This window comes from Hylobates moloch, unplaced genomic scaffold, assembly GCF_009828535.3.
Source record: "Hylobates moloch isolate HMO894 unplaced genomic scaffold, HMol_V3 SCAFFOLD_14, whole genome shotgun sequence".
Lineage (NCBI taxonomy): Eukaryota > Metazoa > Chordata > Mammalia > Primates > Hylobatidae > Hylobates > Hylobates moloch.
This window is the reverse complement of record NW_026652289.1, coordinates 59,221,933-59,236,760: the sequence shown is the minus strand read 5'-3', so window position 1 is coordinate 59,236,760 and position 14,828 is coordinate 59,221,933. Positions and strand designations below refer to the sequence as shown.

At 38.5% G+C, this 14,828-nt stretch overlaps 1 protein-coding gene across 5 annotated transcripts in view; it reads left to right on the top strand.

Moving 5' to 3' along the window:
- Nucleotides 1-12,917, top strand: part of KIF23 (kinesin family member 23) — a 34,799-nt gene extending 21,882 nt beyond the window's left edge. For 2 of the 5 annotated variants that reach the window (XM_032175992.2, XM_032175993.2), the window contains 12 exons: nt 48-167; nt 541-664; nt 967-1,125; nt 2,643-2,800; nt 4,302-4,475; nt 4,706-4,885; nt 5,161-5,472; nt 9,184-9,435; nt 10,391-10,473; nt 10,665-10,746; nt 11,264-11,334; nt 12,284-12,917. In XM_032175992.2, coding sequence (XP_032031883.1) covers nt 48-167; nt 541-664; nt 967-1,125; nt 2,643-2,800; nt 4,302-4,475; nt 4,706-4,885; nt 5,161-5,472; nt 9,184-9,435; nt 10,391-10,473; nt 10,665-10,746; nt 11,264-11,334; nt 12,284-12,299 — 1,731 coding nt within the window. In that variant the 3' untranslated portion in view covers nt 12,300-12,917. The remainder of the gene's footprint in view (nt 1-47; nt 168-540; nt 665-966; nt 1,126-2,642; nt 2,801-4,301; nt 4,476-4,705; nt 4,886-5,160; nt 5,473-9,183; nt 9,436-10,390; nt 10,474-10,664; nt 10,747-11,263; nt 11,335-12,283) is intronic. The other 3 variants (XM_032175994.2, XM_032175995.2, XM_058427615.1) reach the window with 2 other exon arrangements.
- Nucleotides 12,918-14,828: the final 1,911 nt, after the last annotated feature.

Sequence of the window (14,828 nt, the reverse complement as noted above, 5' to 3'; positions counted from 1 at the left end):
TGTGTACATTTTTTGCATAACACATTTGGATATGAATGTCTTTGTAGATGGTTCCATATCGAGATTCAAAGTTAACCCATCTGTTCAAGAACTACTTTGATGGGGAAGGAAAAGTGCGGATGATCGTGTGTGTGAACCCCAAGGCTGAAGATTATGAAGAAAACTTGGTAATTTTAATGTATTTGTCGTATAAAGTCTTGAGTTTTTGTCGGGAAAACAGTTATTTGGATGAGCAGAATGACATTTTGAATATTTTATAAATGGATAGAGAACCATTGATTGTAGAAGTAAACTAGGCTTGGTGTGGTGGCTCATGCTTATAATCCCAACGCATTGGGAGGCTGAGGTGGGACGATCAGTTGGGCCCACCTGGGACGTTGAAGCTGCAGTGAGTCGTGTTCATGCCACTGCACTCCTGCCTGGTGACAGTGAGACTGTGTCTCAAATAAATAAAAATAAGCAATCTTTGCTTCATTTAGTAATTTCTGGGGCTTGGATATCCTTATTTTTTTTTTAAACTCAATTTGTTTTGTGTTTTAGCAAGTCATGAGATTTGCGGAAGTGACTCAAGAAGTTGAAGTAGCAAGACCTGTAGACAAGGCAATATGTGGTTTAACGCCTGGGAGGCGATACAGAAACCAGCCTCGAGGTCCAGTTGGAAATGGTATGATTTGGTGTTGTATCATTTGTCCACTCATTGGTCTATCTCTTTCTCTCTTTTTTTAAAAAAATTCTTTCATATAAGAGAAATGTTTACATACCTTCAGAAGAACCAAGCACATAATAATTTGAACAAAATTTAAATGAGCTTATTTTGCATACTATGATTCTTAGGCAAATAAAGTTATGTCAGCTCAAGAAATGGCAATGGTTAGTTGCACTGGGGCTGTATTCAGTGTTAAACTTGTTTAAATAAGCTCTTTCTCTTCTATGTAACTTTTTGTAATTTTCTATAATTCAATACAGAACCATTGGTTACTGACGTGGTTTTGCAGAGTTTTCCACCTTTGCCATCATGCGAAATTTTGGATATCAACGATGAGCAGACACTTCCAAGGCTGATTGAAGCCTTAGAGAAACGACATCACCTACGACAAATGATGATTGATGAGTTTAACAAACAATGTAAGGGCAAAACTATTTGCAATAATTTTATTTAGTTATTATTATTATTTTTTTGAGACACAGTTTCACTCTGTCCCCCCAGGCTGGAGTGCAGTGGCACAATCTCCGTTCACTGCAACCGCTGCCTCCCGGGTTCAAGCGATTCTCCTGCCTCAGTCTCCCGAGTAGCTGGGACTACAGGCACATGCCACCATGCCTGGCTAATTTTTGTACTGTTAGTAGAGACGGGGTTTCGCCTTGCTGGCCAGGCTGGTCTCAATCTCCTGACCTCAAGTGATCTGCCTGCCTCGGCCTCCCAAAGTGCTGGGATTACAGACGTGAGCCACCACTCCCAGCCAATTTGCAATAATTGTAACTTCTGAAATTGAAAGTATTTTCAATGAATCTGAGTTATATGGTAGATTGCATCTTTAAGGAAGTTAAAGAAAATTGTGTCTTTATAACTTAGAAGCACTCAAGGCATTGTTTGATTAGTATGACAAGGGATTTTTCCACAGCTCTTTTTTGTATTCTAAGGAAGTCAAAAAGAAAAAAGTGAGCGTGTGTTCTTTCTTTTGTTTTTTACAAACAGTGATGGAGACACAAAGAAATATTTTTTAGTTTCCCCTGTCTACATAGTGGGGATTGTAATTGTTTCTACCTCAGGATATGTTGTGAAGATAAATGAGATAAAGTATGAAAATCCTGTAGAACAGTAAACTCTGGTACATAGTGAATGTATGTCAGTGAATGAATGTATCTACTTTTTTTTTTTTTTGAGACTGAGTCTCGCTCTGTTGCCCAGGTTGGAGTGCAGCGGCGAAATCTTGGCTCACTGCAACCTCCTCCTCCCAGGTTCAAGTGATTTTCCTGCCTCAGCCTCCTGAGTAGCTGGGATTATAGGTGCACACCACCACGCCCGGCTAATTTTTGTATTTTTAGTAGAGACGGGCTTTCACCATGTTGGTCAGGCTGGTCTCAAACTCCTGACATCGTGATCCATCCACCTTGGCCTCCCAAAGTGCTGGGATTACAGACGTGAGCCACCATGCCTGGCTCTACTATTTTTATTATCATTATTCATTTGAATCTTTACCAAAAAGTTGTGAGAGAAAGTGGTATTTAAATTTCCATACTGAAATGAAATTTGTTCAGAAATATTAATTAATTTGCCTAAGTCATAACTAGTAAGTCATGTACCACGGATTTCAGCTCAGGTTTAATCCCAAATGTAGTGTTGTTTCTGTTTTTGCATTTGTTGCTGTGAAGCAAAGTACCTGTAAGGATTGGGAAGAGAATGCTGTAGTGCACAATGAAAGACTTGAGTATTTTTTCAGCATTTAACAGAAAGCTTCTGTGAATATCTTGTCAATTTGAGAATGAAGCTCTTGATTTCCCTCTAAACTTGTTTTCTCATTATAGACTGATTCTCACAGAGATGTGCTGAATAACTACATTTTATCTAGTGTCTGCTAGCAGAAGTTGATATCATTGTTTTAGAACTGGTGTAAAACTTGACCTGTGTGTTTTTGTTTCAGCTAATGCTTTTAAAGCTTTGTTACAAGAATTTGACAATGCTGTTTTAAGTAAAGAAAACCACATGCAAGGGAAACTAAATGAAAAGGAAAAGATGATCTCAGGACAGAAATTGGAAATAGAACGACTGGAAAAGAAAAACAAAACTTTAGAATATAAGGTTTGTTTTGACATTATTATGATAGATGTATGTGCTGGTGTTTTAGCACTGGTCTCTGAGGGAGATATTGTGCTCCAATGGCCTGTAAATGCTGCTTATTAAGAGTTCTCGGTCGAGTGTGGTGGCTCATGCCGGTAATCCCAGCACTTTGGGAGGCTGAGGTGGCCAGATCATCTGAGGTCAGGAGTTCAAGAACGAGCTTGGCCAATATGGCAAAAGCCTGTCTCTATTAAAAAAGTACAAAAATTAGCTGGGCGTGGTGGCAAGTGCCTGTGATCCCAGCTACTCAGGAGGTTGAGGCAGGAGAATCACTTGAACCCAGGAGGTGGAGGTTGCAGTGAGCTGAGATTGAGCCACTGCACTTCAGCCTGGGCAACAAGAGCGAGACTCTGTCTCAAAAAAAAAAAAAATGAGTTCTCAGGCTGAGTGTGGGGGCTTATGCCTGTAGTCTCAGCACATTGGGAGGCCAAGGCAGGGAGATCACTTGAGCCCAGGAGTTCCAGACCAGACCGGGCAACGTGGCAAAACCCCATATCTACAAAAAAAATTAGCCAGGCATGGTGGTGCACGCCTGTAGTCCCAGCTACTCGGAAGGCTGAGATGGGAGAATAGCTTGAGCCTGGGAGGTTGAGGCTGCAGAGAGCTGGGATTGCACGACTGCACTCCAGCCTAGGTGACAGAGCGAGAGCCTGTCTCAAAAAAAAAAAAAAGTTCTCAATTGGTTATTTACTAATCCTCATCCCATGCTAAGGAGGAACTGTGAGTGAAATGAAGAATCATATGTTCTTTAATTTTATGAGAGTTTTAACAGTTGAAGAGGATGTTCTCTGACCCAAACAAGGGAGCTTTCTAGAGCTTAGCTTTGGTTGTAGCTTGCTTTTCGATGTATTAGAAATACTTCCTTAGTATGCTTTTTTTTTTTAATGAGATAAATGATTAAATGAAATGGTATAAAAGTGCCAGCATCGGACCTTGGACATAACAGATACTCAGTAAAGCTTAATTGGATCTGTATTTGGTTTACAAATCAGATTGTAAAAGTATAAACTCAGGATTAATCTCTGACAATGGGGTAGAAGGAAATACCGTTTTGTTGGGAAGCATTGCAGCACTGTGTAATGTATGTTTGTTCTTTCATTTACAGAGGGTCATTTAGAGGTTTGGTGGGGGTACACATTCATAAGACAAGTTAGTCTCAACCAATATAGTTTTTTTAAATTCTGAAAATAACCTAAAAACAAATTTTAGCCCTTAATTTTAGGAGAAAGTAATTTTCACATGAAGTTAGTTATAAATGTCTTTGGGTGAGGAGCTTGTTTAACATGTTTTCATTTCTGAGAATGGGGGTGGGAATTCAGATGAAATGTTAGAGAAAAAAGTGCTTTCTCCATGATTTTTCTTTCCACAAATATGCTTGCATAAGCAAATTAAGGAAGACTATTTTATAGCGACATGAAATGTTTATATACCAAATATTGAACATAGTGGTCTACCTTCCTAGATTGAGATTTTAGAGAAAACAACTACTATCTATGAGGAAGATAAACGCAATTTGCAACAGGAACTTGAAACTCAGAACCAGAAACTTCAGCGACAGTTTTCTGACAAACGCAGATTAGAAGCCAGGTTGCAAGGCATGGTGACAGAAACGACAATGAAGTGGGAGAAAGAATGTGTGAGTATCATTTGTGTAGAGCTTGTCTCAGAGTTGGATGATTTATTTTACATTGTAGTTAGGTTCAATATTTTGAATTACTCTATTTGTGGTAGGGTTTTGGTGGTGGTTGTTAACTCTCAGGAAGAATTGGAGAACTGTCATTTTTAGGAAATAAAGTGATTGGGTGATCTAGTGTACTTGTTTGCTGTGATTGAATAATAATATACGTTGCCATTGATTATCTGTAGGAGCGTAGAGTGGCAGCCAAACAGCTGGAGATGCAGAATAAACTCTGGGTTAAAGATGAAAAGCTGAAACAACTGAAGGCTATTGTTACCGAACCTAAAACTGAGAAGCCAGAGAGACCCTCTCGGGAGCGAGATAGAGAAAAAGTTACTCAAAGATCTGTTTCTCCACCACCTGTGCCTGTAAGTTATTTGTAATTATGTAGTAACTTTGTACTAGAGAAATTTTGTTCAGATTAGATGACTATTTCTATGAGAATTTTTACATTTTATAATTACATTTCTGAAATTTCTCTTTAAAAATATTTTAAAATTTAGAATAAACACGAATTTAGCACAAAAAAAGAACAAATAATTATTTGTAATGTTAAGTCTTCATGTGCTAGCATTATAGAAAAGTAATGAATTATTTCTCAGTTTTTCAGTCTTGCTCATTAATTTTTCTCCAATTTTTCTAGCTTTCTAGTAACTATATTGCTCAGATTTCCAACGGCCAGCAACTCATGAGCCAGCCACAGCTACATAGGCGCTCTAACTCTTGCAGCAGCATTTCTGTAGCTTCCTGTATTTCGGAATGGGAGCAGAAAATGCCTACGTACAACACACCTCTCAAAGTCACATCTATTGCAAGGCGTAGGCAGCAGGAGCCAGGACAAAGCAAAACTTGTATCGTGTCAGACAGAAGGCGAGGGATGTACTGGACTGAAGGCAGGGAGGTGGTTCCTACATTCAGAAATGAGATAGAAATAGAAGAGGATCATTGCTGCAGGGTTAGTGCCAGTATTATTTTAACGCATTGTAGCAATAGATTTTATCTTCTTTGTTTTTCGTAACTTGTGTCTGAAAGTTCATTGGAAAAATGGCTGGGCTATAGTATAAAGAAGGTCTAATTTCTCAGTTAATTTGAAAGATTGACTCACTGAAATTGAGGCCTGGCTCTTCATCTGAAAAAGCCTAAACACATCTGGCAGCAGAAGTGTGTTCAGTGAACACAGGTCAGTTTGGTGCATCCCAGAGTAGTCTGAGCTTTTCAGCTGCATACGCTAGTAAGCTTTGCACAAAATTGGTTAATGTGTTTTAAAGCATACTTTCCATATTTTTCTTTTGGTTCCCCTTCCCCAAATTAGGTTTTTTGTACCTCCTTTCATGCCCTAGATTTAAAAATTGTTTTCCCAAATTTTTATTTTGAAAAATTTCAGACCCAAAGCAAAGTAGAATGAATAGTATGGTAATGTCTTTTCCTCCTTGCCTAAGTTTACCAATTGTTACTTGATATAGATATGTAAACCTTTTTCCCCTAAGCCTTGTGAAAGGAAATCACAGACTTAGAGACAATCTCTAAGAATAAGGACATTGTACTACCTAGCCACAATCTTTATCACATCCAAGAAAATCAACATTAATTAAATAATTATCCTCTATTGGGACATTATGCAGTTGTCCCAAAATTGGCTTTTCTTTTCTTTTCTTTTCTTTTTTTTTTTTTTAAAGACAGTCTCACTCTGTCACCCAGGATGGAGTACAGTGGCATGATTATGGCCCACTGCAGCCTCAGTCTTCCTGAGCTGAAGTGATCCTCTCACCTCAGCCTCCCGAGTAGCTGAGACTACGGGCAGGCCACCACACTAATTTTTTATTTTCAGTAGAGACAAGGTCTCACCATGTTGCCCAGGCTGGTGTTAAACTCTTGAACTCCAGCAATCCTCCTGCCTTGGCCTCCAAAGGTGCTGAGATTACAGGCAAGCCATTGCACCCAGCCAGCTTTTTTTTCAATCCATGATACTGTGAAAGCGTATGCATTGCATATCATGATTATGTCTTTCATCTCAATATAAAATAGTCTCACCCTGTCCCCCTACTTTTTTTATTTTTATGACATTGACTATTTTCATTGAAGAGTCTAGGCTAGTTATTTTAAAACTACTGATTTCCGTGCCCAATAAATTGCTTTTAATCTTGAGGCATTTATCTCAATTTACATTTGCCTCATTCAAGAGTATTTAAATAAATTCACTTTCATATTTTTCTTCTTAAAGATTAAGGTAAAGTTTCTTTTGAATCTGAATAAATGGACCAAGTTAATGTTTGTGAATTTTATATTTAGTAAAATCTTAACAAAGCTCTTTTAGAATTTTTCTTCTAAATCTTACAGTAAACATTTACTTTAGATTTTCTTATATAAGTCAGGGTATAGATGAATGTTCATTTATGTGGCCTGAATTCCTGATTATTAAGGGATGGTGATGAATCCCAAGTTACTTACCAGGGAAACAGATGATTCTAAAGTCTCTTAAGTTCTTTACTTTGCAGATTTTTCCTTAAACATTTTTAGACAGCAAATTAGGTAAATGGTCATTCTGATCAACTATAGTCAGTCATTTTATGAAAGTTTATAGGCTGAAAACTATTCAAGGCTTGCTTATGCCTTGCAAACAGTAATGAGATATCTAATTTGGCTATGAGATATTTAAGGGAATTTACTAGAAATTCTTACGTGAAATCAAAATCTCTTTAGAAGTGCAGCAGAAAAGTTACTGTAAGGTTAGTATCTGTGCGTCTAAGTTTGTTGGTCAAAAATTACGTTAGGTGGACTGAATTCATACTTCAGTGAGGGAAAAAAATTAAATATTTGTTTCATAAATGCTAGTAGATTGTATGGATTATCATCTTTCTGAAGCTTGTTTCATCATATGCTTTTTGTTAAATGTTTGAAGGAAACCTTCATTTTTGCTAAATGGTAGATGATAAGGACCAGACTTTCTTTTGTGTTCAACATCAAATAAATCATTGTAGGAATAGAAAGTTCCTGTTTGTCTTGAGGCTCAGCATCTTTAGTGGCAAACTGTATTGCCCATGTCTTAGAGCTGTCACTAGTGCTGCATTTGTTTCTTGTAACTATATAGCGAAAATGATTCTCAGATATGCATTTTGAAATTGAGGTCTTCATATTTGACTAGCTTTGACGTATTTGGCCTGTGATAGACTTTTTCAATTTGCGTTCAGCTTTGTTTTTTGGGTTTTTTTTCTTTTTTTTTTTTGAGATGAGGTCTTGATCTGTTGCCTAGGCTGGAGTGCAGTGGCGTCATCTAGGCTTATTGCAGCCTTGACCTTCCAGGCTCAAGCGATCGTTCTACCTCAGCCTCCTGAGTAGCTGGGACCACAGGCATGTGCTATCACACCTGGCTAATTTTTAAATTTTTTGTAGAGATGGGGTCTTCTTACGTTGCCTAAGCTGGTCTCGGGTGGTCCTTCTCCCACCTCAGCCTCACAAATCTTGGAATTACAGGTGTGAGCCACTGCACCCAGCCCTGCTTTCAGTTTTACAAACAGGAGATGTTCATAAAATTCCAAAGATAATTCATTTCTTCAAACTATAGCTATGGCAGATATGTGAAATATTATTTTCTTAGGCTGAATGTGCTTAATTTAGCATTCCCAGATTTACATGACATTTCACTGGAAGCAACTTGTTTGTTTTTGAGGCAGGGTCTCATTCTGTTGCCCAGGCTGGAGTGCAGTGGTGCGATCTTGGCTCACTGCAATTTCCACCTCTTGGGCTCAAGCAATCCTCCCACCTCAGCCTCCTGAGTAGTTGGGACTACAGGCACGTGTCACCAAGCCCAGCTTTTATATATATATATATATATATATATATATATATTTTTTTTTTTTTTTTTTTTGTAGTGTCTGGGTTTCACCATGTTGCCTAGGCTGGACTTGAACTTCTGAGTTCAAGTGATTCCTCCACCTCGGCCTTCCAAAGTGCTGAGATTACAGGCATGTGCCACCATGCCTGGCCTAGCAACTGGTTTTTTATTGTATGATAGTGACTCATTTGACACTGTATTATTTATTCGTTTCTTGGAACCTGTATGAAATGTTTGGGGGAAAAGTTAGTTGGTGTATTGTAGCCATTATTGTATTTGAACTTTTCATGAAGTTCTATTATGAGATTTTAAAATCTTAACTGAAAGCACTCAGAAGTATTTCACATTTCTTTAATCATTTTATTCATATGGTTCTTATTATACCTATGTTCTTTGGATTGTTTTCTGTTTTGTTTAGAAGTCTAGAAAATGTATAGGGCTTTCATTGATCTTACTGAAGATTTTAACAGAGTTGTGGACATAATAGATTACCTCTCAATAGCAGGGATAAATACTGGTTTTTGATCAAGAATATGAAATGAGTTGTTTGTCCTGAACCACCCCCAAGCAGGAAAGACTTGCAGCATTACCAGAATTTTTTCTTTTATCCTTTGTTGAAAGGAAAACTCCCAGATAGAATGTGTAACATACAAGTTGATGTTAAAGATGTTTGTTGGTTTTGTGTTTAAATGCAAAGATCATGTTTAAAGTACTTGAATAAAATATTTAGCTTTGGAAAGGTTTGCTATGATACTGTCATCAACTAATGTAGCCAAACCTGCTGCACTTCTAATAATGCCCTTAAATTAATTCTGGGTTATGCTTGTTTCTCAGTTACTCTTTCAACCTGATCAGAACGCACCACCAATTCGTCTCCGACACAGACGATCACGCTCTGCAGGAGACAGATGGGTAGATCATAAGCCTGCCTCTAACATGCAAACTGAAACAGTCATGCAGCCACATGTCCCTCATGCCATCACAGTATCTGTTGCAAATGAAAAGGCACTAGCTAAGTGTGAGAAGTACATGCTGACCCACCAGGAACTAGCCTCCGATGGGGAGATTGAAACTAAACTAATTAAGGTAAAAAACTAATTTTCACGGGAGAAAAAAATATATTAAAAAATTCAACAAAAGTCCATTTGTCCTGCTACTCCTTTGGTGACACACAGGTAGTGTCAACTGGAACATCAATGGGTATTTGATATAACCTTTTTGTTAGCAGAAAATTAGTCACTGCTTAGGTTTTAAGTCTGCCAGACTGGGACTAAGTATGCTTTAAATAGGTGTAGATTCTTCGGTTTCTTAGAATTCTAGATCCATGATGTACTTTAATTTTTTAATGACTGTATATTTAGTTTTAACCACTACTTAAAGTAAATCTAAGCAAAGAACTCCTATTGCTCTCTGTCAGTTCAAGATAAAACAAAACAAAACCTGTGTTAAAATTTGACCCACCAAAATTACTCAGTATTGAGCTACCTAAAGCCGTTTTCCAGAAAGAGACTTGCCTGCCTGTAGAAGAATTCCCCTTTGATCATAGAGTCAGTGAATAATCAGGAAAGTAAAAGATGAGACCAAAAAAAAAAAAAAGCTTTTTATTTCAAGTTCAATTTAGAGTTTTTGTTCTTGTTATAATTAGCTACAAATAAAACTATACTGTCATTTGAATATGGGCAACAGGGGGCACTCAGAGAGGAAAGTACCATGCCTTAGAGCATGTAGAAACTTCCAGCAAGTTTCTTGATCCTTAGTGCAGTTTAGTTTTTAAATTACATATAGAGCAAAAGGAATATTTTTTTCTACAATTATTTATGTTACTGATTACATTGTATTGGACTTCTTTTGTTTGTGAGAGATATGTACTCAAATTTCTAAATTATTTTGATAGTACATACTCAGCAAGTACCAAGTACCATCTGATTTTGTGGATGGGAATTTCTATAAAATAGAATCATGAGAACAATTTGAAATATATATGTGTGTTTTTCATTTGGGTGTATCAGTGTGTAACAGTGACCTTTTCTTTTGGCTTTAGGGTGATATTTATAAAACAAGGGGTGGTGGACAATCTGTTCAGTTTACTGATATTGAGACTTTAAAGCAAGAATCACCAAATGGGTAAGTAACCATCAAAAATCTCTGTTTAAAAGTTGGTCATTTTCTTAGCTGTTCATTTTGGAGGAAGAGAATAGCCTGCGAAATGTATCATTAATTCTCCAAAGGGATGTAGATGGTATTCCCCTACTTCTAATATTTTTCCTCTTCTTAGATGGAAAAATAATTGTTGCATCATGTTTCCCCTTTTTCAGTAGTCGAAAACGAAGATCTTCCACAGTAGCACCTGCCCAACCAGATGGTGCAGAGTCTGAATGGACCGATGTAGAAACAAGGGTAGGGGAAAAATTAAGTATTTGTCTGCCTACTAAAATTAGGTTTGTCATGTTTTAAACCCCACAGCTCTAGATTTTTATGCTCTTTGAAAATACTGAGGTATAATCTCACATTGCCAGTGTACCATGTAGGCCTATTCCTAGAATAACAAGAATCCACTTCATCAGGAACCCCCTTGCAAGTGTTATTCCTGAGGAGAAGCTCAGGAATAGAAAATGAGGAAAGAATATGGGAAGGTAGGGGTCAGGAGGCTAAGCTATGGCCTTAGCCACCAACTCTCTTCACAGACTTATCTAAAATGAGATAAGTTACCTAGATGACCTAAAGATCTTTCTGGCTCAACATTTGTGGCCTGTGCCAGAAATAAATTACGAGTGACTGGTGTTTTAACATAAGAGTCTTTGCTGAACTAGAAAGCAATATTGCATTTCACCTAGGTGTAGAGCCTGCTAAATAACTGTGTTTTATAGACTATTGAGAGGAGCTGATCTTTTTCCTCTTGTCATTTTCCTCTCAGTGTTCCGTGGCTGTGGAGATGAGAGCAGGATCCCAGCTGGGACCTGGATATCAGCATCACGCACAACCCAAGTGAGTACTGACTGTAATTGGGGTCTTGCTGTGTGCTTTTTTCCTCCTCTGGTCTTTACGTTATCACTCCTTCTACCGCCATCCACTTGTTCTTCAGAACAAATATATGGTTTTGGTTTTCCCCTTGGACTATCTGGGCCTCCACGGGCAGACTGCAGTAGGCGGCTGGAATGCTGAGAGCCTCAGAAGGCTAGATAAGAGCAATAAGAGCTGCAAGGCAGGCGGTGGTGGAAGATTGGTGGCTCTTGTTCATATTCTGCCAACACTCATAAAGCTTTCTGAGGGTGAACTGAGAGTACCTCTAAGGAGGGAAGGCTAAAAGCTTAAGTTGGGGACTAGACAGCTTTGTGTAAATCATTGTTTCCTGACTTGCTTCTTGGTCTTGGTGTAGCAATAGGTGTTCACTAAAATAAATAACACTGAACGGAAGAATTTATAGTAGGGAAGGAATCATACCTTTTCTTCTTCTGTTAAACTTATACTCAGGAGTCTGACCTAGTCTTTTTCCATATTTTAATAAAATCCCTTCTTCAAATACATACATATATATGTATGTATATAAAGTTATATACATATGTATATATGTACATATATACATATGTACATATATACATACGTATATATATGTACATATATACATACGTATATATATGTACATATATACGTATGTACATATATACATACGTATATATGTGTATATAACATTTTAAACATTTATGTACCTTAGTGAGCAATTTAGAAAATTGTTGCAGCAGGATAAAGATGAGAAATCCTTTTTTCTAAATTTAATACTAAGATAAGCATATTTTATAAAAGTTGTTTGCTTTCTCAGAGGGACTTGAATTTTCTCATCATAAAACAGCAGTTCTCAAAGGTCTCCTAAAGACTGATTTGCTATGAATGTGTTACTAATTGCAAAATTCAGTAAGTGCTGGTTGTTATGTTTTAGGCGCAAAAAGCCATGAACTGACAGTCCCAGTAGTGAAAGAACATTTTCATTTGTGTGGATGATTTCTCAAAAGCCATGCCAGAAGCAGTCTTCCAGGTCATCTTGTAGAACTCCAGCTTTGTTGAAAATCACGGACCTCAGCTACATCATACACTGACCCAGAGCAAAGCTTTCCCTATGGTTCCAAAGACAACTAGTATTCAACAAACCTTGTATAGTATATGTTTTGCCATATTTAATATTAATAGCAGAGGAAGACTCCTTTTTTCATTGCTGTATGAATTTTTTATAATGCTTTTTTAAAATATATTTCATGTATACTTATAAACTAATTCACACAAGTGTTTGTCTTAGATGATTAAGGAAGAATATATCTAGATCATGCCTGATTTTTTATTGTGACTTTTCCAGCCCTGGTCTGAATTTCTTAAGGTTTTATAAACAAATGCTGCTATTTATTAGCTGCAAGAATGCACTTTAGAACTATTTGACAATTTAAACTTTCAAAATAAAGATGTAAATGACTGGCCAATAGTAACCATTTTAGGAAGGTGTTTTGAATTCTGTATGTATATATTCACTTTCAGACATTTAGATATGCCAAAAGAATTAAAATCAAAAGCACTAAGAAATACATAGTTGTGTGATGGCCGTTCATTCAACATGTCCTCCCGGCACCTGGCACAGTGCCCTGCATTTACCTAGCACTCATTTTTTGCGGGATGAATTAAAAGAAAGCTCGAAAAAATACAAGATAATAAGATGTTAAACGGACAATGCCTTTTTTTGTGTGACAGCCATAATTATCTACATATTAAGTATGACTTCTAGACATTTAAACAAAAAACATAGTTGGGGACAACATAAATTAGAAAAAATACTGTCGAAACCATGGTGAAATATCCCATTGCATGGGTGAACACACATTTTACTTGGATTTAATTTGGATTTCTTTTGAGGCTGAGCTTTTTTTTTTTTTTTGACATGGAGTTTCACTCTTGTTGCCCAGGCTGGAGTGCAATGGCACGATTTTGGCTCACTGCAAACTCCATCTCCTGGGTTCAGGCGATTCTTCTGCCTTAGCCTCTCCAGTAGCTGGGATTACAGGCATATGCCACCAGGCCCAGCTAATTTCGTATTTTTAGTAGAGACGGGGTTTCTCCATGTTGGTCAGGCTGGTCTTGAACTCCCAACCTCAGGTGATCCGCCCTCCTCGGCTTCCCAAAGTGCTGGGATTACAGGCGTGAGCCACCGCACCTGGCCTATATGTGTGTTTTTAGAATGCTTCAGAACACCAAAGGTTAAATTGCTATTGCAGTAGATACAGAATTTATTTCTTGATTTTCTTCTTATTTTTAAGTTTTTTTTTAGAAACAGGGTCTTGCTCTGTTGCCCAGGCTGAAATGCAGTGGTGCAATCATGGCTCACTATAACCTCAGACTCCTGGACTCAAGTGATCCTCCTGCCTCAGCCTCCCAAGAAGCTGGGACTACAGGTGCTCACCACCATGCCCAGCTAATTAAATTTTTTTTTTATTTTTGTAGAGATGGTGTCTTGCTATGTTGCCTAGGCTGGCTTCTTTCTTTCTGTTTTGAGATGGGGTCTCATTCTGTCACCCAAAATGGAGTGCAGTGACATGATCACAGCTCACTGTAGTCTCAACCTCCCAGGCTCAAGCAATCCTCTCACCTCAGCCTCTTGAGTAGCTACAACTACAGGCAAATGCCAGCACACCTGGCTAATTTTTTTTATTTTTTGCAGAGATGGGGCCTTGCTCTGTGGCCTTGTTTGGTCTCAAACTCCTGGCCTCAGCAGTCCTCCTGACTTGGCCTCCCAAAGTGCTAGAATTACAGGCATGAGCCACTGCACCCAGCCTGCTTTTGAAATTATTATTTAAAATAATAGAGACAGCCCGGGCATGGTGGCTCACAACTGTAATCCCGGTACTTTGAGAGGCTGAAACAGGATGGCTTGAGGTCAGGAGTTCGAGACCAGCCTGAGCAACATGGTGAAATCCCATCCCTACAAAAAGTTTAAAACTTAGCCAGGTGTGGTGGCATGCACCTGTAGTCCCACTTACTAGGGAGGCTGAGGTGGGGGGATTGCCTGAGCCTGGGAGGCAGAGGTTGCAGTGAGTTGTGATGGCACCACTGTGCTCCAGCCTGGGCAATGGAGTGAGACCCTATCTCAAAAAAAAAAAAAAATTAATAGAGACTGGGTCTCACTATGTTGCCCCAGGCTGGTCTTGAACTCCTGGGCTCAAGGGATCCTCCCGCCTTGGCCTCCCAAAAGTGCTTGGATTACAGGTATGAGCCACCATGACCTGCCCCAGCCCACTTAAAAAAAATTAGCTGGGCGCAGTGGTTTACCCCTGTAATCCCAGCACTTTGGGAGGCCAAGGTGGGCGAATCACCTGAGGTTAGGAGTTCGAGACCAGCCTGGCCAACATGATGAAACCCCGTTTCTACTAAAAATACAAAAAGTTAGCCGGGCATTGTGGCACATGACTATAATCCCAGCTACTCTGGAGGCTGTGGCAGGAGAA